This window comes from Erpetoichthys calabaricus, chromosome 1, assembly GCF_900747795.2.
Source record: "Erpetoichthys calabaricus chromosome 1, fErpCal1.3, whole genome shotgun sequence".
Taxonomy (NCBI): Eukaryota; Metazoa; Chordata; class Cladistia; order Polypteriformes; family Polypteridae; genus Erpetoichthys; species Erpetoichthys calabaricus.
The window spans coordinates 313,563,352-313,586,211 of record NC_041394.2 but is presented as its reverse complement, the minus strand read 5'-3'; the positions used below and the strand labels follow the sequence as shown (position 1 = coordinate 313,586,211).

The 22,860-nt window shown below is 38.5% G+C and overlaps 1 protein-coding gene across 3 annotated transcripts in view; it reads left to right on the top strand.

The window, feature by feature from the left end:
• Positions 1–473: 473 nt before the first annotated feature.
• nfyba (nuclear transcription factor Y, beta a) overlaps positions 474–22,860 on the top strand; it is a 36,839-nt gene continuing 14,452 nt past the window's right edge. Inside the window, exons 1-3 of one of the 3 annotated variants that reach the window (XM_051929196.1) lie at positions 474–1,049; positions 15,468–15,561; positions 20,215–20,348. In XM_051929196.1, the coding sequence (XP_051785156.1) occupies positions 15,468–15,561; positions 20,215–20,348 (228 nt within the window). In that variant the 5' untranslated portion in view covers positions 474–1,049. The remainder of the gene's footprint in view (positions 1,050–15,467; positions 15,562–20,214; positions 20,349–22,860) is intronic. The other 2 variants (XM_028817592.2, XM_028817584.2) reach the window with 2 other exon arrangements.

The window sequence follows — 22,860 nt, the reverse complement described above, 5'->3', positions numbered from 1 at the left end:
GAATTATACTGCAGGTTCTGAATTTATGAAACGTTTTAAGCATTTCAAGACTGACAACTTTGAAATATTTAAATCGCCATAATTACGAAGCCAGGACTTTTCCATTCCATTTTAATCTTGAGGGTTTGAAGGTTTAGGCGCCAGGTTGTTGCACGATAGAATGAATGCCGTTTTCGTAACATCCATAATGACCTATAGTTATGTTATCGTCTAAAAAATCAAAACTTACTGTTGTTATTTTATTCTACAGGTTTATCACACTTTATGTGGATTTAGTTATTATGAAAAATAATAACGGTGCACTCCTGGAATGTCAATCAACTGCCCGTCTTATGGCGAATGGTGATGACGTATTAGGAGTGATTATGCGATGTCACTAACCACGCCCACAACAGACTCCTGCAGGATCTGCGCAGCCTAACACAGTTCACAAACACTGTTTACTGCGTCGTGACAGTAGACAGACGCTACTCGCTGTACTCACAGCGACACTTGGCAAGCGCCCATACAACAATGTGTCGTGAGACAATCTCCATGTTAAAAGACATGACGGCACTGTTGTATGTTCTCTCACTTTTTGAACCTGTCCACCGCTCCAGACCTAATGCTGTTGTGCAAATGCGATAACCGCCATCCATCTAGCGGCACACTTCGACGCAGACCCAAAACATTTTTTTCCTTTGGCGAGGCAGGCCATCGCAGCTGCTGCCCTGGCTCCTCCCGGGAGAGCTGCTCGGCGCGCGCTGGAGTCGCGCACGGGTGGTGGTGATGGAGGAGGAGTTCGGGCCACTGGCCAACGTCTGCGTGCTCCAAATAAAAACAAGCAGAGCGTCGCGAAGACAGAGCGGCACGCTGGGGACGCTGTCGCAGAGGGAAGAGTTAGAGGAGGAGGAGGAGGGGGCCGTGGCACAAAGCCGTCCCCCTGGCGGAGGGAGGAGGTAAGTACTTCTAGACGTGGAGCTCCGCGCTGGGACTGGTTCCTTCGCAGCCATTTTCTGTCCAACCAAACGGCCGTTTTGAGAAGGTAACCAACCAGGGCTGCATTGGAGGTTTGTATCTGGCTCCGGCCAATGATTGCTAACCGATTTCTCTTTGGCTCGAATCGAAATGTCCGTCTCTCAGTGTGTGTGGGTTTTTTCCTGTCTAATATATTATCTCTCAGCGAAACGGGAATTGTGAGCAGAGGAAGCGACAGGAGAACAAGATAGAGGCGCGAGATAAAACGTGCCTTTAAAAATCTTAAACAGGCCCGCTTTCAGTCAGGGTGGTCGTCAGTCTTCCTTTGTGTCGTCCTTCGTGTTCTTTTGAAGGGAAAACTTCATACCCATGTGGAGCTTATGATATACCGCCGGAAAAAAATATGACAAAACACCAGCAATGTCTTTTTTTGAATTTTTGTTGATGGTATCTTTGTAAAATGTCACAATTGCAGCGTTGGTCTCCATGTTGTCTACGCACTGGCTTGTATGTAGCAGCTGCAACTGCGCCTCGTGCATATTAGACTTCGTGTCTATCTGCACAGTTGTGTTCTTTTACTCGTTGGGTGTTGTGCATTGATCGTGCATTATTTATTTTAAAAAATGCTGCGTTTTTTTGCACCCGTCTTAGGTTTTGTTCTGAAATGCTTCTGCTCCGACCTTAATTTACCTGGGGTTATTTTGCTTACTTTTTTTTTTAATAAATTGGAATTGAACACCTATCAAGTGCTAATACTGTATCTTAATCAAAGGAAGCATGTCTTTTGTGTTAACCCTCATAGATCCTGAGGCGCCAACTGCGTACGTCCAGATTTAAATTAAATCCAGTTGCTGGCTTCTTTTCAGGTTCTTGCTAGAACTGATTCTCTGATCCTGAGCACAGGTTGTTCTCTCACTCTCTCTCCCCCACCCCGGCCAATGATCCAATTTCTGAGCAGTAATTCCTTAACGGTGGCATCAACATGTGCATGTGCGTTTTGATCTCATTCTGTTCAGGTATTTGTCTTATGTAGATCATGTTTGCTGGGTTACTTTTCAAAGTTCGTGTTTGGTAACGACATAGTCTGGATATACGTTTGTATTTACACACGCAATTTCTGGAAGGTGCAGTAACGTAATAAGTTTTGAAAGTACTAGTGGTTTGTGTGTCACTATCTAAATACATAACTATAACTAACTGATTTAGTGAAGTCTTTATTCAGAGGAATTTCAAAAGACTGCAATTTGTGTGAGGCTTTCTTTCCATGACCAAATTACTTCTGTAAATGTTCCAGTTTATTTAGTTAATTAAATATGAATATTGGATCTTGAAGTATATATTAAGCACAGGTTCAAGGTTTCCTTATTTAGTCATGTTTAAACAAGAAAACATGAAATTTGCCTTCTCAGTTGCATCTAATAACAAGATAGAATGAAATAAATCAAAGACTAGACAGGTTAAGGTTAGGCAGTTTGATAGTGTATATTTACATAAAAATGGTTACAGGATACATATCAAACCTTTAATTTTTCTCCTATATACCAAAATTGTATGACACTAGGAAGAAAGGAATTTCTGGAGCGATTTGTCATCTCGTGACAAATTATTAATGTGAATTTACCTTGTAGAATGAAAAGTGAAGAATAAATTGGTGTAGGGATGCATTATGACAACAAGAAGAATGGGTAATTTGTTTCTCTCTTTAGTTATATGGTCTTTAAGTACAATAGATTTTGCTTAAGCAGTATAGATTGTACATGTACCAAGATTAACAGGTTACCTAAAAATGCCATAACAGCAGTAAGTGCATGCCCCTGGGTAGTAATTTATGAAGAATATTGTTCTTAAATCACATTGTTTGAAATGTTAGTGCGTGCCTATATGTATTTAAGCCACTGAAACTTGTAAAATGTTTCTAACAGTATGGAAGGTGTTGGAACGTTGTGGTTGCCGGCCGTGTTTTTTTTTTTTTTGCATGCTTTGGTTATGTTGCTTAGCAAGTGTACCTGACCCTGTTGTATTTGGTTGCATCTATTTACCTGAGGTAGGAGACTATTTTGTTTCTGTAATGTTCAGCCTGGCTTTTTATTTTTCTGACCATCTTAAAATACATTGAAGTTAGAGGATACCGTGGAGCAAAATTTGGCAGAAACATTTAACATTTCTGCAAATTTTGGTTGTGACAGGCCACTTTGCTGTTTGTGTGTTTGCTTCTGAATATATGATATACATTTTAATAATAAATGGTACATTTCTTTAGCAGGTTGCCTGTGTTTTGCTTGTTGTGCTGTGTAGCTTTGGGTTAAAACAAAGTTCTTCATAGTCCTTTTCACTCATTTAACAATGCCAGATCAAATTCAAACATTTGTGTAGGCTAGGTGTTTGTATATCGCTCCTTATTTATTTTCGTTATTCTATTTGTGTTAAGGAGTATAGGGCGAGATCCCATTTTCTGATATGATAGTTACATTTTAGTAAACATTATTAGACCATTACTTTGGAGTATATTTACTGTGTTTTTGACAGTACAAATATACACTTGGGTTCAGGGGAATTGCCAGTGTCTTAATTATTTTAGATCTTGTACCATTTTTAAGGATAAGAGCAGTATTGTTCAAGCCTGAGTCCTAACACAAATTTATTGTATACATTAATTTGACATGGGAAATTGTGCTCTTGAGAGCTAAGCTCACGTATTCTATTATTACATGCATTACAAAATATAATTCAGCAGATGGTGCTTTGGCGCTGCAGACGTTTACATTGAAGTCTATGTTAATTACTTAGATGGGTAGCACAACTAGTTATTAATAAAAAAAAGTAAATGCTCTGCCAGTTCTTGCGGTTTGGAATGGTGTGTTTGGGGTATCATCCCAGATATTAAAAAAAAAAAAAAAACGACACAATTTGTGTTCGTCTCAACTGTTACTTAAACGAAAGTTAAAGGTGTACAGTGGGGGAAATATTTATTTGAGAACCTGCTGAATTTGTATTTTTGCTCACTTGCAAGAAATGAACAGTCTCTAATTTTTATGGTAGTTTCATTTTAATGAAGAGAGACAAAATATCAATTAAAAATTCAGAAAAAACACATTACATAAATGTTATAAATTGATTTGCATGTCATTGAGTGAAGTACTTATTTGATCCCCTCCAACCTAGCAAGAATTCTGGCTCCCCCATATTGTCTGTGTGTCCTTGTGGCACACATTACAATCAGTCGATCAATTACAGATACTCCTGATCTCAATTTATGTGTATGAAGCACACCTGTCCACTTAATTAATTTCTTACATTCATGAGAATGGTGAGGGATCAGCCTAAAACTACATGGGAGGAGCTTGTTAATGACAGTTGGGACCACAGTCACCGAGAACACCATTGGTAACACACTACACTGTAATGGATTGAAATCTTGCATTGCCCACAAGGTCCTCCTGCTCAAGAAGGTACAGGCCTGGATGTGCACTGGCAAACATCCCTCACCTTTCTCATAATCATCCTCGCCCCATGAGGCAAGATTTTGCATGGAGGAGAGTTTGGAATGGAAGAAATTGATTGTGTGGATAGGTGTTCTTTATACACATAATGAGTTGAGATCAGGGGTATCTGGCGACAATCAACCAACCAGCCAATCAATTACAATCTGCGAGAGCCAGAATTCTGGCAGGGTTATAGGGGATCAAATACTTATTTCACTCCATGACATACAAATCAATTTATAACTTTTATGTAATGTGTTTTTTTTTTTCTGAATTTTTGGTTGATATTGTCTCTCTCCATTAAAATGAAACTACCATTAAAATTACAACAACAGCAACACTTACTTGTATAGCACATTTTCACACAAATGATGTAGCTCAAAGTGCTAAAAATTAGAGACCAAATTAGAGTGAGCAAACTTGCAAATTCAGCACGGGATCAAATAATCATTTCCCCCACTGTCTATAAATTTGACATCCAAATGTATCTTAGATATATCTGTGTTTAGTTCACAACCTTAGAAATGAATGATGCACCAGTTGATCAGCCGTCAATCTTAATTGGCCGATTTTAACTACTAATGACTCAGTCAGTGAACAGTAAATTGACTGATCGTAAAAACTATTGTTTTTCCCCCACCCCTGCTTTTCTAAGCCTTGTGGTAATTTATTTTTTGTGCTCATCAGTGTGAGGTATTACTGTAGTTGATTTTTATTTATTTATTTATTTTTTTGCTGCAAAGGCAGACTCTTCCAGTTGGAGAGAAGAGTGGTATATAATCATTTAAATTAAAGTGGAATAATTGAGAAAAAGGAATTGGGGTAGTCATCCTGTGCAATTAGACAAACAGCAAGGAAAACTACTTTTAAGAATTCAGATGTTTTTATTTTGTCCTTTAATTAAAACAGGTAATTCTTGTCTGAATGTGCATGGTGAGCGAGCTTGTTTTTTGTTAAGTACAGCAGCTCAACTTTTCAATTAGAAAGGGAAAAGATAAAGAAAAAAGTGATTGTTGCTTAGTAAGCAATAGGCTTGTTAGTTTAACAGCAAAATTTGGTAATTTTACTTGTAACTTGTTAAGCATGTTAGCCTCTAGTCTTTTTGATAAACTTTATATGTACATTTGATAGTCTTGTGGCTTTTTAAAGGTGTTAGTGTGTTTATTTGTGTCTATGATACAGTATTAGTTTTGGTAAGACTAGGGGGCTCTGCCCCCTGCTCGGTTCGCTCGCCAACCCCCGGGTTTGATTAACCGGATGCACAATTTAAAGAAATTATTTTCAATTTATTCATTTTAATTCATTTTTTATTTCTTGATATTTTCAGTAATAAAGCTGTAGTGAATGAGTTACCCCCCGGGGCTGCTAGTGCCGTGCTGCATGATCTGCATGTCACGCTGCGTGACAATCATTTAAAAGCCTGTACAGCAGCTGTCCTTTTGTCTCACTTCTTTGTCTCGCAGGACGTTAAAGTGTTTCCAAGAAATTGTAAGTAGGGCATGATGTGCAAGTAGTCTCGCGGGACTTCAAAATGTCTTCTGAGAAGACTTGCTGTGCATGTGTACCGCGGCAACAATTTTGAATTCTTTACAACGTTCTACTTTGTCATCTACTCTTTTTTCTTTGTTTCTGGCCCTGGGCATGGTTAAATGTCTTTCTCGTGTAACGCGGTCGGATCAGCTTCTGTCTTACTGCTGCTGGCAAGCTGCATATTCTGCTTGTTGCGATGCACGTCGATCATTTAAAAGCCTGTAAAGCAGCTGTCCCTTTGCTGCTTTGCGTCTCTGCGTCCCTGCTGCTTGTGTTGTGAAGGCGGGTGGGGGTGGGGGAATGGGCTGAACGCATGCACATCATGGTTTGCTGCTGCTGGCGAGCTGCGTGTTCTGCTTGTTGCGATGTGCGTCGATCATTTAAAAGCCTGTACAGCAGCTGTCCTTTTGTCTCACGTGACGTCAGAGTATCTTCCGAGAAGATCACGTCTCGTCTCCCTCCCAAGTTTTTTTTTTTTTATAATAGAGAGAAATAAGCACTGCATAATTAAAATCGGTATTTATAGTTACCCCTCAATAATTAGGAATACCTAGTACGTACACGATTTTTTTTTTTTTTTTTAAACAATCTGTATAAATATAGTAAAGTATGTTTGCATTTAAGCAACTGCCAATATCAAATAATTGAATCCATTTTTGAGTGTTATAGTGGTATTTATTTAGACAAATGATGAAAAGTAGTTTTTTTAAATTAAGCTTTGTTTCAGATGAGGACATTACAGAAGAAATGAAATGATGTGACAGCTTGTAATTATGAAGCATTTTCTTTTATGTTGTATGTATTTTTGATATTTTCTGTAAATATTTTATAAGTTAAACAGGTAGTCCCCAGGTTACGGACACTCGACCTACGACTTACGAACGAGGCCGCAGCTCCATCATCTTTGGCCGGAGGACGCTGCAAGAAGTGGCTGGAGGGGTGCGATTTCGCTGCGTGCGCAGTGTTGTGTCCCTCGGGCATCTCCCGGCGGCAAGTGAATGGTGACCCGTGGTCCATAGTCACTGGGGCCACAGCTATCGCTCGTGTGCAGGATGGAGGCTAAATGGGGCAGTTCGCTGTCCGCCCACTACGCTGCCGCAGCTACTGCTCCTGACTGGATGCAGGCTAGATGGAGCGGTGTAGGGAGTTTCACTGCCCGGCCACTACACACGGCTCCCCCCCGACTCGTTTTCGGTGGGCGGCTGGTAATGCTGCAAGCGGTGACCCGGTTGTGGCTGAACAGAGGTCATTGAGGGTGAATGGGGTGGGCGGGGGTAGCATTGTAGTGTGCTTTGGGTGGTTGCCTGTTGAATGGAGGCGGTGGTGGGCGATTCATTACACGCCTTTGGCCACACCGTGTTCGTTCTCAGTGGGCGGACGCACGCTGCAGGCTGCATACTGTAGTGGAGGTGACTGTATGGTGGGTGGGTGCTGAACCGCTCCTCGCTACTCCCATTCATTCTCGATAGCAAGCCTGCTTGTACTGTTGCGTACATAGCAGGAAGTTGTCTCTTGTCAGTACACCAGACGTGCGGACGAGGGATGCCTGCCTGCTGTGATAGCTGTACAGTGCTGTGCAGAAGAGCTTATCTTAAGCTTTTGTCTTCACCCTTCAAGAATGTCTCTGAAACACAAGTTTTTACCAAAGTTCAATTTTTGGTTTCATCTGACCATATGACATTCTCCCAATCCTCTTCTGGAATATCCAAATGCTCTCTAGCAAACTTCAGACGGGCCTGCACATGTACTGGCTTAAGCAGGGGGACACGTCTGGCACTGCAGGATTTGAGTCCCTGGCGGAGTAGTGTGTTACTGATGGTAGCCTTTGTTACTTTGGTCCCAGCTCTCTGCAGGGCATTCACTAGGTCCCCCCGTGTGGTTCTGGGATTTTTGCTCACCGTTCTTGTGATCATTTTGACCCCACGGGGTGAGATCTTGCGTGGAGCCCCAGATCAAGGGAGATTATCAGTGGTCTTGTATGTCTTCCTTTTTCTAATAATTGTTCCCACAGTTGATTTCTTCACACCAAGCTGCTTACCTATTGCAGATTCAGTCTTCCCAGCCTGGTGCAGGTCTACAATTTTGTTTCTGGTGTCCTTTGACAGCTCTTTGGTCTTGGCCATAGTGGAGTTTGGAGTGTGACTGTTTAAGGTTGTGGACAGGTGTCTTTTACATTGATAACGAGTTCAAACAGGTGCCATTAATACAGGTAATGAGTGGAGGACAGAGGAGCCTCTTAAAGAAGAAGTTACAGGTCTGTGAGAGCCAGAAATCTTGCTTGTTTGTATGTGACCAAATACTTATTTTCCACCATAATTTGCAAATAAATTCTTTAAAAATCAGACAATGTGATTTTCTGGGGGTTTTTTTTCTCATTTTGTCTCTCATAGTTGAGGTATACCTATGATGAAAATTACAGGCCTCTCTTATCTTTTTAAATGGGAGAACTTGCACAATTGGTGGATGACTAAATACTTTTTTGCCCCACTGTACAGCTTTTTTGAAACACTCAGTGGTGAGTGCAAACTACCTCTACCATTACCTTTGATAATGCAGTTAAGATGTGGTGTTTACTACATATGGATGGATTGTCATTCTCGGCTTCGTATAGTTGCAGACAGGCCACATGACCAAAAGAAGCCCAATGCTGTTTCTAAGACGAGGAAAACGCCTCCACATTAATGCTAGTAACTCATAGGGTTTGTTGGTTTGTGCAAATAAAAATAAATTCATGTTTGGTTTAAACAAACTATATCAAGACACATTTATCCCCACCATCCCCCACTTACCATTTCAAAACTGTGATGCAGCCTTAAATAGGTTAAATATTCCAAACTGCTGCAGGCTACTACAATGCGATAAACAGAAAACAATTTAGTGCATTTTTTTTCTTTTTCATTACTGGGCTAATACAGTCCTGATCAAAAGTTTAAGACCACTTGAAAAATGGCAAAAAATCATATTTTGCATGGTTGGATCTTAACAAGGTTCCAAGTAGAGCTTCAACATGCAACAAGAAGAAATGGGAGTGAGACAAAACATTTGTTGAGCATGCAATTTAATGAAAACAACGATTAAACTGAAACAGGCTGTTTTACAGCTGATAAAAATTGTAGGACCACATGCCTTTAAAAGGCCAAATCTGTGCAAAGATGTGGATTCATTGTCATTTTAAGATCCAACCATGCAAAATATGATTTTTTGCCATTTTTCAAGTGGTCTTAAACTTTTGATCAGGACTGTAATTTGACAGCTGTATGAATTTGTAATCATTCATTAGCAGAATGCAATAAGTGCAATGGTTGCTCAACAAAGTTCTAAAGATTAATTTTCATGTTTTACTCTCATTTTAGAAATGGGCTTAATCTGTCATATGGAAACATTCTACAGTGCCTAGCAATATAAATAACCATAATGACATTTTCTTTGTTATGAACAGTAACTGTTCTTTACCACATTTCTCAAAGTAAGTCTTAGAAGAAAAAAAAAACACATGGATCTTTCAAAGTGTTTCAACACCTTTCCTGTGTTTTCCAAATTAGTCACAATGTGTTTTGATTTACATTAGACTAAGTAACTAATATCGGAATAATCTATTTTTGTTTTCTTCTGTAATAATATTTTCATCATACTTTTCCAGGTGTTCTAATTGTTTAATCCATTATTTACTAATTAGTGGGTCTGACGCTAAAGTAGTTGGTAGCCTTTCAGTGTTATTTTCCTGGTTGTCCGCTCTGCTCATTTTTAATTGTCATTATTAAGGTACAATGAAGTGAGCAAACTGCAAAGAGAAAGGGAAAAATCTAATGAAATCAACAAGAGTTAAGCATTTAAATCTATAGCAAAAATAGAAATGTGTAAATGTCTTATAAATGTAAGTCCTGCTGCTGTGCTTTTCTGAATGTAGAATAAGGGAAGAGAAGAAAAATACCCATTGAGATCAGTGTTATCATTTGTTGTCACTTATTGTGAGTCTGGTTGAAAAAAGAACCTGAAACCACAGTGAGCCCCCAGGACCAAGTTTGAAAGCCCCTGCAGTGGATTTCTAAATCTGTGCAGACATTTTTGATTTGGAGTCAAGTGCTTCGCCACTGAAAAATCAAAAATAGCATTTATTATTCACTTACATATTCCAATAAGTTGATCATTATGGCAATTTTCCCTTTCAAAACACTACTGTTTCTGGCTTGAGTGAAGCGGCACTGATTTCTGCCATCAGGAAAAGGCTGGTAACAGGCTGTCTGAGGATTTCAAAGATGTGTTGGTTAGCCATGATTTGAGTGATAACCCTAGAAAACATCATTAGACTAGCTTTAAAAATTGAAACCCATGCTGATGAAAGAACACAAGAAAATAAATAAGTACAGTTATGTACAATTAGACCTAAGAAAATATGGATGGAGACAAGTAATTTAGTGGGGAGAGGGGTATTTTTATAGTGTGTTGGCTCTGTTGACCTAGTTGTCTGAAACTTTACGTTTACCTTAAATACTTTTGTTCCTTTAACACTAAGATCTCAATGTTCAAACACTTAACTGATTCTAGGGTAGCAGGCAGTTTTATTAGCTCATCTTCGGTTCAAAAGTAACATTTTGTAAGTATAAAACTACAAACAATTTATGGAGGCCATATAGATTAAAACATTCTTGATCATGTGACACACCCCTGTCAAATTATTCCTTTAATTCTCACAAAGCACAAATCCATCCATCCATCCATTTTCCAACCCGCTGAATCCGAACACAGGGTTACGGGGGTCTGCTGGAGCCAATCCCAGCCAACACAGGACACAAGGCAGGAACCAATCCCGGGCAGGGTGCCAACCCACCGCAGGACACACATAAACACACCCACACACCAAGCACACACTAGGGCCAATTTAGAATTGCCAGTCCACCTAACTTGCATGTCTTTGGACTGTGGGAGGAAACCCATGCAGACACGGGGAGAACATGCAAACTACAAAGCACAAATCTCTTTTTAAAAATAGATTGACTTCCAAACTCATTCTGGGTTTCCCATGGTTAAGACAGTACCAATTCCTTCACAGTTTATCCTGAGATGGAAGCTTGGGTGTGTAAGCTGCCAACTTTATTGTGTAGTTAAGGTCTAGGAGACAGTGTGTATTATACTACTACTGTGTATTTTAGTGACTAAAATTCCCAAGGTGTATATAGAATGTCAGGAATGACTTTAGCAAGCAGAAGTAGTTTTGAGTTGCCTTCAAATCAATTTTATGAGAGTACGTTTAACTAAAACATCATGCCTCATCTGGCCCTCAATTTACATGACCAAACACATACTCGAAAAATAAATTGGGAATATATTTTCATCCACGTTTTACTCCTACCAGAGCTGTTTTGTACTTTAAGTAAGGGAATGGTTCTTCATAACTCTGCATTGATTGTAGTTTGGTTAATAAAAATTATTTAAACATCTGTTCTCAAACCAGCTCTATGCTATCAAACCTTTTGACTACACTGTATTTACAACGCTTGTCGTACATGTTTAGATTTAGTTTATTTTTTAAATAATTTAATTGCAAGACATGATACTGTAGCTGTTTTAAGGTGCTCAGATTAACTCTACTTTAAAAATCGTGATTTCTTTGTTTTAAATATGGAAGCCATGACAACATCCAAGACAGGTGTAAAACATACTCTCTGCACAAGGGCAAGCCACACTGAGATTAAATGGTTCAAAAGAATGTTTTGAATAAACTATACCCAGTAATATAAATGTACTCCTTTTCAACCCACAACAGTGGTAAACATTAAACAATTAAATGCACACAAACACAGTCCAGATTAGCAGATGCAAATGACAATTATATGTGAGATTAAGCTGCCAGAAAGTGCTTTCTTACTTTGCCGTTAATATGGATTTCCAATTATTATCAACTGTGGAAGGAACATGCTCCATGTGGTCATGACCCCATACCAGACAGTAATGACTTGAATAAAACCAGACAATGAATGAAGACACAAATCTAGAAAACAAACTATAGTCCTTAAGGGTAAGAAACACTATTGTTCTCTAAAGGCATCAGAAAAAGGTTTGGTCAAGTGTTGCAGAGAAAGAAAAAACACAATCTCTTCTCTGTTCCTAAGCATCCTTTCAAAATCATCAGCAGCTTCCTAGCAGCCCTTGCGCACAACCTTGGGGCAATCTGGTGACAAAGTGATTCTAAGGGCTGCTGGGATTTTTAGCCCTTTCAGGGAGCGCCAGTACAAAAATCTCATATTACTTACTTAATGGGAAATTATGTCCCAGTGGAGGGAGCATGGATCAAAGTAACATTGAGGCAGTTAGGAAGTGGCCAATGCCTGTATATATTAAAAGGTCCACCGTTTGTTGGTTTTTGCAAGTTATTTATAGGTACTTCATCAAAGACTTTAGCACAGTTAACATCCCTATTACTAATTTAACAGAGAAATTCCCAACAATTGATTGGATCCTTGAAGGCTAGATGAGTTTTGTCAGACTAAATGCTTTGTTTACACTCAGCCCTAATTAAGTAGCATCCGGACAACTCCCCTACCTTTTGAACTAGGAGTCAATACCCACAGTGTAGAGTGGAGGTATATTGTCCCAGCCTGCCATTTGTTTAACACAAGTGCTATTATTGTGTCCTTTTCCTTCCACAAAAACTTTTGCAAGTACAAGTACAATCAAGAACGACATCACTTCCTATTAAGCTGGATACGGTTCAGGTTGCTTTGTGTAGAGGGTTCCTAAATTGAAGTGAGGGGTGGGTTGTTATCATCATATAATTGAATGCTTGAATAACAAACGCAACACCCTTTGTATCATGGTTTGTATAATTCCATGAAATCTAGTAATCATACAAAAAACATTAACAGGTTTTTGGGTAGTACTAGCCATAATCCAGATATTTAAACATCAGAATTAGGTTTTTTAGTAAATGCTGGAGAAACTCAGATGAATAATGGTCAAATAAAAAAAAATATATATCTAGAACAGTATTTTATACTCTTGGCCTTTTACTGGTCGGACATCATTTTCTGTCTTCAGTGAAAAATTCAATGTTTATTGGATTTTTTTTGCCATCATTTTATTTGAAAATTCACAAATTGCTCCAGATAGACAGTAGTACTTTGAGGACCTTCAAAACTTGACTGCATGATATGTTCTTAAGTTGTCTTGCTTTTATAAGAAAATATTTCAAATTTGCAAAGCACTAGAGAGGTCTTATATAGAGTCATTTGTGAAGTTCTGGGGCCTCATTTATAGAAGCGTGTATATGCACAAAAATGCCTGTTTCAATGCACACTTTGAGATGTACTAAACTTGCCGTAAAATCACGCACATTTTCACAGCAGCCTCCCCACTTGCGTATGCAAGTTTCTACTTGGCTCTGCAAACTGGTGGCACCCAGCGTCAAAACAGTGCTACTGCTTCTTTGTGGTCTCCCTTTTTCCAGATTCACATCAATGATGTGGGATTTATCAAATATATCAAAATTAATTGCATATTGTTTACAAACTTAAGGCACTCGACTGCAATCATTCTGTAACAATATAATGGTTCATGCAATGGCCAAACTATTGCAAATACCATAACCACTTTAGCATTGTTACACTCAGTGCACTTCTGTATTTTAACCCATTGTATCTGAGTGTGTAATAATCACAGCTGTACAGCAGCAGATCGGAAAGCCCTGGAAGACATTTATTGCACATGCTGCCTTAGGATCTTAAGGCTCATCCCAAAAGCTATAAACACACTCAATCAGCCCATCAAGTGCTCCCGGTAGAATTTTTTGTACCTATAATTACAATTAACTTACTGTGAACTTGCACTACAACTGCAATATAACACAAACTAAGCCACTTTATTAACCATTTGCACTATCTGCCCTATATGTACATGTATATCGTACTTGTGCTTTCATACTATATACTTTTCATTGTTTATCATATTATTGTTATATCATTTTATTGGAAAATAAGTTAATGAAGAATTTGCATATTAAATCTTATTGTATCATGCAATGACAAAAGAATTCAATTCAGCAGAAGAGAGTGCTTATTTATAGATGAAGATGGCTTCTAAGCTGATTTAGATTTCCAAGAGCTATCCTCTTGGTGCTGTATGCTGTTTGAATATTAGGATCTATACTTGATGTAATTTTTATTATGAAATGCATTTAATTAAATGCATATTACATTTTGCAGATAAATTGTTAACTTCATTAAAATAATGTATACTGTTAATAATTAAACATGTGTGGGCACGGTGGTGCAGCGGTAGTGATGAGCTGGAACACCCCATCCAAGAATTGTTCTTGCCTCGTGGTTTATGCTTGCTGAAACTGGCACAACCCTGGATTGATAAATGGATGGAATAATTAAACACATATTATGAAGATTTTTCAATGTTCCTTAAAAGTTTTGAAGACTCCGCATTCTTAGCTTCAGCTGGTTTTACATTTATTAGAGCTTATATTGTGGCGATAGGTAACATGCAGAAAGAAAATGGAAGGACAGGAGTTGGGGGTTGGTACGTTTGACAGACACAATACTGCTGCAGTAAATTATTTCATCAAGGTTCATGTGCATCCCTGCAAGCATCTTGCCGGAGGCAAGAACAATCCCTGAACAGGGTGCCAGCTCATAACTACCACTGCACCACCGTGCCCCCATGTTTAATATATGCTTAAATGCATTTAATCATGAAAATTATATCCAGTATATATCTTAGTATTCTAAAATTTTCAGAGAGCTGTAATATCATTAATGTAATTGTATTTTGTGTGACGGTCAGTGCCTGCAAGCTCCTTTCTGTGAAACACAAAGCCTATTTAAGAAGCATGTAGTAATTCACACACATAGCACATATACAATACAAAGCATTTAATCTGCTACTTTATTACAGTTTCTCAAATCCCAATCTAACTAAATTAATGTTGATTATTTAAATGGAGATTTGTACTGTAAAGGTATTTTGTATAGCACATAGCCTACACGTTTACCGCTTCTCTACAAATAGACCTACGTGTTGTGCATTTTGCAGGCCTAATTAAACAGACTTTGGCATTGTGGAAATGGGTTATGCTAAAACTCTGCTTACAAATCCAGTACAAAGTACATAATCTTGACTTTTTTTGATGTACTGTAGAATGGATATTGATGTTGTTCTGCACTACCATTAAAACATGTTAAATGTTTTTAAAGTCATTTATCTTTGTGCAGTTAAGGTGCTTTGCTAAGTGAAGTTTTTCTTAAGTTAAAAAAAAATAGTGTCTCCATGTGCATCTTATAATGGTGATCAGTGGAGCACCAGAATAAATATGAATGTATGCCTTGATAGTGAATTTTAGCCTTTAACACCAACAACAGAATACTAACACCAGTAATTGTTACTTTTAGAAAAGTCTTATCACTTGATATTAAAATAAATGCCCCTTTTTTACTTTGTTATTCTAAAATATCAGTTTTGGCTATAGCTAACTTTATTTATTTATTTTTTTTTTAGATGGATGGTGACAGCACTACAACAGATGCTTCTCAGTTAGGCATATCTGGGGACTATATTAGCGGAAGTCACTATGTTTTACAGTCTCATGATGGTAACAATATTTTTTTATTAATTGTTTCATATTTATCCTTCTGGTATATATTGATTTAATACAGGAAAGTTCAGGAAGATGTAAAACTAAATAGTTACCAAAAAACCTTAGTGTCAAATAAGGATTTTGATATCCAAAATGTGGTAAGTTTTTTGAGAGAATCAGAATTGTTTTTATGGAATCAATAACTTAATGTCAAATTACAGCAGTTGAACACTGGAATATTTCATTTTAGTGTATTTTATAGAGCACTGCAAGGTCACTTGGACTGCACTGTACACCTCTCTGCTAGCATATAGGTGGGCACTGCCTGTTACTACATGTTTCATACTTACACTTATTTCCTATTCATATGCTAACCAACATTGTGAAAGACACATGTCCCACTCAGCACTCAATGATTTGTCCACTTGCATAGTTAGATCACTGATGAAACAGTGTTCTATTCCAACTTAGAGGTTTGATCTCTTGAAAAATAGTGTACAGTATGTATTACTTAAATTTAAGTTCAGTATTTTACAAGTCAGTATTACTTCTTCACAAACAAAGTTAATATACATTTGCCATGTAAAGTTTTGTTCCAAAACTGAGTGTTTTCTGTAAGGTCAGGTTGCTGCACCCACCACATGACGAAACACATTGGGATCCTAGTTGGCAACCCCATAGCCATACATTTGCCATGTAAAGTTTTGTTCCAAAACTGAGTGTTTTCTGTAAGGTCAGGTTGCTGCACCCACCACATGACGAAACACATTGGGATCCTAGTTGGCAACCCCATAGCCAGACACACAGTCCAGTCCCACCCTCCGGAAATTACCATCTTTCTGCCGCAGCCAAGTGTTACATTGGCCTCCCCTTTCCCTGATCCAGCCGCTTGGGTCCTCAGCAATGTGGATCCTACAAGCCGGATCACCCTCAGGAAATCACACCACATAGCCGTAGTGCCATGACTGATGCTCCCGCCGCAGGTAATGTGCCTCATTTGGGCCTCCATGAACAACTCGTTCGACACTAAATCAAACCAATGGTTCCCAAGGATTCTCCGAAGCAGTGAGTTCAGTTTTCGTCTTGGGTTAATGGATAATATCTGTGTCTCGCAACCACATAACAAAACAGGGAGCGCGAGGACTCTAAAGACTTGGACCTTCATCCTTTTGCAGAAATACAGGAGATGCCCCAAATATGCTCTCCCAATCCATCTACTGACTTCATAGGAAGAGTCGCCAAAGACATAAAAGAAATACAGGAGATGCCCCAAATATGCTCTCCCAATCCATCTACTGACTTCATAGGAAGAGTCGCCAAAGACATAAATGTAAATGTAAACCTCTCGAGGTGGTCGACATTCCATCTGCAAACAGACAAACTCCTGATGGTTGTGCCCAAGAGGTCATTATTGTCCTGGATCTTGGTTTTTATCCAGGACACTCACAAGCCCAGACAATCAGACTCCTCAATCAGTCTCTCAAGAGCCCCAAACACAGAGCCTCCATTGACTCTGCGAAGATCACAGCGTCGTTGGCAAAGTCAACATCAGTGAATTTCTGTTCACCAACAGATGCCTTACAGCCACCGGACCCCATGACCCTGCCCAACACGCAGCCCATGCAAGAATTGAACAGAGTAGGAGCAAAAACACACCCCTGATGAACCCCAAAATCAATTGGGGGGGGGGGGGGGGAATGCAGAGGTTCTCCCATCACAACTACACAGCACTTACAGTACCAGTGCACAGGCCAGCCATGATATCCAGCAACTTAGGGGGGATCCTGCAAAGTCTCATGATGTCCCACAGGGCAGTTTGATCAACTGGGTCAAACGCTTTACGAAAATTGACAAAAATTGGCAGGAAAGAAACTCTGACAACATTCGTGTTTGTGCTCAATGAGAACCCTCATTTCCAGGATGCAGTCGATGGTAGACTTCTTAGGTATAAAACCAGACTACTCCGGTAGGTGAGGAAATGATAATGGGTCCTATTAAGGATGACCCTAGCAATGACCTTACCAAACACTGAGAGTCACACTTCCCATTCCAGACAGGGATGACAAGTCCCATTTTCCAGTAAGTTCGGATGACGCCCATCTCCCAAATGGAAGCAAAGATTTGAGGCATCTTTGAGATAAAATAATTTCTAGTTTCCTTTCATTTTCATGGAAGTAAGACTACATTTCCATTTTGCTAATCTACCAACAAGCACCCAGTGCCAACCTATATTTTGCTTATTATTCTAAGTTTGTCTCTGCACTATTTTTTTTAAACAGTTGTGTTCTGCCATGGCTTGTAACAAGAGACAGATGTGTGCTCACATCAAATGATTATTTTTTCCTAAATGGCGCGGAGTTCTCTCATTAAATTTTATGTTCTTTTGTACAACCAAGAGAACGAGATTCATACTGAGTGGCAGCTTAGTGAAACAAGCATGTTAAGAGATTCATTGTACTTTGTGCAAATAACAATAGGTCTGTAAATACACCGGGAGAACATGCAAAACTCTTGCAGACCCTATCCCTGTGAGGGAAATAAGTCGTAAAAGGAGCTCTGTGAGCTGCTGTGGCAGCACTGAAGACTGGGATGTGAAGACATAGACCACAGCACTAGCTGACATTTTACACGTCACCTTGTTAGGAGGCTGTATTAGCAGTACCTCATGTCACAGATTACTAGTACAGTTCGCATTTTTCATATTGAAATTGTGATCAATATTGTTGTATGAGATGTGTGTAATATTGTTGTACGAGATGCTTCTGAGCCTGGATGAGTCGAGTGTGACAATCACGCATGTCTTCACGTGGTGGAAGCCGCCATTGAAATAATGCAGTAAGGCTCTGTATCTTTAAAGAATGTGTGATCATAAGTGTTTAGTTATTATTACCCAGTTGTATACAGAACACAGACAGCATTTCTCATCAGTATAACAGCCCTTAGTGAGGTCTTTGCAAGACAAGTCCACAACCCCTATCCTAAAAGATGCCGCAGAAAAAGATGGGCAGTGGAGCAAAGCACTGTCTACTTTTAAAATGGCTGAATCTCACAGCAGTGATTTGCTTTTTGCTTTTTTGCCTTCTTAAAACAATATGGATACACTGTTTTGCATTGTGTGTAATCTCAAAACGTGGATCATACTCAATATCATTCTTGACTTGAAAAATGGATGTGTTTAGGTTTTAAAGCTTTTTCATTCACCTATGGACCTGAGTAGCCATTGGTCCTATTATTGTAAGCTGCACATACAGGTAAGTTAATTTTAAAATTTATTAAAAAAAAAAAAAAAGTTTCACTTCAGAACACAATTGTATGTGGTAAGTTAATATATACCATGACTATGAAGAAATAACTTGGACTAGAAAAATACCAAACTTATCCTTTAATAAAACTTCAAATAAGAATTTGCTTAACATATGAGTAAAAGTCAAATCTTCCACCATACGTTAAACAGTGTCTTAATGTCTTTACAGATTTTGTGGTGAATGTTTAATCGTTTAAAATGTCATTCATAAGTAATTATATTATGCAAGTTAGATTTAAAGTCGGTAGGATAACACTCTAGTATCTATCAGAGTGATTCTATAAAAGTTGATTTACTTTTGTTAAGCATTTCAGAGTTGATAATAATTCTTGAGCCACAGTTAGTAGTTGTGTGCATGTATACATATAAATAACAACCATTAGCCACCACAGTTTAATTTTTTATCAAGCTTTCAAATTTTGGAGGACTTTGCATTCTCTTAGAACCTATAACAAAAGAATTAATTAAAGGCCTATTCATTTTTTCCTTCCATAAAAGTGAGCTTTTTCCAAGTGATCACTGTCACTGATGCTGTGAAGGTTTGCAGAAGCCTTAACCTTTTTCCCCTTCAAGACTGCCTCCTTGGTGGCTGTTAAGTAAAATTGGTTGAAAGACTAATGTGATAGTGATAAACCCATTATATGCTTCAAGGATAAAGTGTTTTGTATAACAAACTCATTATTTGTCAAAAATGATGGAATTTAATGTATTTTAAATATCAGCTATACAAAATAAGTGTAGATTTCATGCCTGCATAAATGTATTATAACTTCTTTAGTGGTGTTTGTTTGTGCTCAGGGGAAGAGTTAATAAGTAGCATTCTTTTAACAGTTGACCTTCTAACAAGATTTGATTTTTTTTTTTGCCTGGACATTTGCTTATTCATGTAAAGGTTTTTTTTCGACTTAAAGATGTTAAGATTAGCATTGGGTGTGATTAGGATGGGCAGGGTTACAAACAAGTACACTAGAGGGTCAGTGCAGGTTGGATGGTTTGGAGACAGTCAGAGAGGCAAGATTGTATTAGTTTGAACATGTGCAGAGGAGAGATGCTGGATATATTGGGGGAAAGAATGCTAAGGATAGAGATGCCAGGAAAGAGGAAAAGAGGAAGGAATAAAAAGTTTTATGAATGTGGTGAGAGAGGACATACAGGTGGTGTGTGTAACCAGAGCAAGATGAAGAGGGCAGGAAGAGATGAAAGAAGATGATCCTCTGTTTGCAACCCCTAATGGTAGCACCCAAAGGGAGAAGAAGAGGATAAATCTTCAGTCACAATCAGACCCTACTTTGTTTTTTTGTCTACAGTATAATTTTCTGTATTCTTCAAACTTTCTGTTTTTGTTTCATGTCATGCAATCCTAGATGATGGCGAGGATGGAATGAATGATCATGAGGATGGCAATGGCAGCAAAGATGGCTTCCGAGAGCAAGACATCTACCTTCCTATTGCCAATGTTGCAAGGATAATGAAGAATGCCATTCCTCCTACAGGAAAGGTAAACAGTCAAATGTATACATTTTGATGAGCTGTTTATTTATTTTTATAATGTATATTTTGTTAAGCTCACTGTTTATTTATTTTTATAATGTATATTTTGTTAAGCTCTGATGGTAGATTATATTTGAAGATGTGGGTGGTATCATGGTATCATATTTTTCTTGGTTGGAGAATGTAAAATGATGTTGTTCATTATTTACCTTGCTTTTCTTAATTCAGCACTCCAGTCTTCTTTAAAAACTGCAAGATGTATGTTTTATTTATTTAAAAAAACAAAGTGGAAAGCACAAATTGAATTTGCCCATGTTTGAAACTAAAACAAATTACAGTTTAAATATATCATAATCTGAAACCAACATAGTGGCAACATTATAACTTCATAGCATTCACACTCTTATCAAATCCTTGTACAATTTTACCATAAAACACAAATAATAAACATGGCATTAGTGAAATCTGTGCATATTGTTAAAAGCTAAAGTTTTTCTTAATCTGAAGATTAATTTATCAGGGCTCAACAGCATACATTTATCAAGGCTACTAGTTGAATAGAATACTAGTTGTTCATTGTTTTACCAAAGAATAGAACAGTATAGCCATTTTTTTTAAATGTATACGTTACTTAATAACTAAATGCTTTAAACTTAAAAACACTTGCAGTGCAGTTGCAAGTTGCAGTCACTGATCTGGCACAATAGGGGGAAAAAATATATATAAATATAATTATATCTAACACTAGATTTATGTCACTAAAACTAGTAGTAGATACAGTGTCTGATTTGTAATAAAGAAGCAGCAAGAAGATCAGTGCCTCCTCATATTCATAGGCTGGATAGTCCTATTGGCATCATGAAAACAATGTTGGAAGCAGTTGAGCATCTTCAAATATGGTTGTAACCATCAGTTATAAATGTGTGATATTTCTAAAAGTTAGCTTTTTCAGTCTTATTCTCTCAGTCACATTCACGCTCTCCTTGGCCATCAGACCCCCATGATGTGACTTTAACTAACAGCGCCAGTATAAATTAACATACGATCTGATGCTGTCGTTTTCATATAATATTGCATTAGTGCGACAATGTTTTCTGATTGGTACTATTCAGGTTATAAAATGATTTCTTCAAAATGTCACATATATTTGTCTGTCTTTTTTTTTTCATTGCTGCATTGACATTGTGCACCAGAAGGCGTGAGCTTATTCAATGCAAGCAGAAGCACACAGGTGGCCGGTTGCTTGTGCTACAACAAGCTTGACTTGGCGGCGTTCAACGCACATGTACTGTACAAGGCATGTGCACCGGGGTGGGGCACTTGGCGGCGTTCAATGCACATGTATTGTACAAGGCATGCACGGGGGTGGGGGGGGGGCACTGAGAAAAGAAGTGTTCATGGCTCACCTTGCAGAGGGGCTTCGTCGTCACTTCTTACAAGAAAAGGCGATGGATAAAGCAAAAGAGGATGCAACATCGACAAGCTTCTGTTCCAAGACCGCCGCTTCCCCAGCCTCTTCAGTGTAATAGTAACCACAGCACACAGAGATGTGTGTACATTGCAACAGGTACACATGTCGTAAATGTAGAAAGCACGGTCCTTGGGTGTGGGGAAACTGTTAACATTTGAATCTGATGATTGCATATAGCGCGGAACTGACCTCCTCTCTGTACTATTCTTTATGTGGGTGGGTCTATGTTGTATCGTGATTGTGACTGAGCAAATAAAGTGCTAACTTTTACAAGTACTGTAAATTTACACCGGCTGTTACAGACACAAATCAAATGTATGTTTTTATTGTATAATATTAACAATAAGAGCAGCTCACTAGTCAAAATGGCAAATTTGCCGGGCAGCTGGTTTCAAACTCGCAACCTCCAGATTATAAATCAGCGGATCTTACCGCTATACCATGGAAGCTGGCGTATTGAACTTGCACCTTTTGTGAAAGTGTTTGATATTTGGCCATCAGCCTTCACACATTATACAGTTGATGCCTACATTTTGTTATTTATTACTAAAACATGAAAAACGTTTCGTTTTAACAATGTGTTTACACAGATTGTTGTAGACACAAAACACACAAATTATTTCCCCTTACAATTCTGGGTAGCTCACTCCCAGATAATCAATCAAGGCAGGGACTGGGAGAACTTCTTGCCCGTTCTGAGGCAGTGGGGGGGATGGTATAGCAGGCTGCTTACTGCTTGGGCATATCGACACATTTAGAAGACAAAAGAGGCTGACGGAGAGGTGCGAAGGGATTTAAGGGGGGACGGATTTTCGAGTTTTTTCGTTGGCTCTGGTAATTCTAGTGTTAAGGTTACAGGTACATTAGAAAATTGAGGGTAGTTAAATAATGAATGCTCTCTGGGTGGTGGGTGTGGATGGGAAGAGTACAAGTTGATAAGCAAAGTGCATTCCATGATAGTTAAGTCACATCAGTTACACAGCAATCCAGGTATAAAATGAGAAACTGTAGATGTGCATTTTACAGCTGTACCCACACAGTGTTGAAA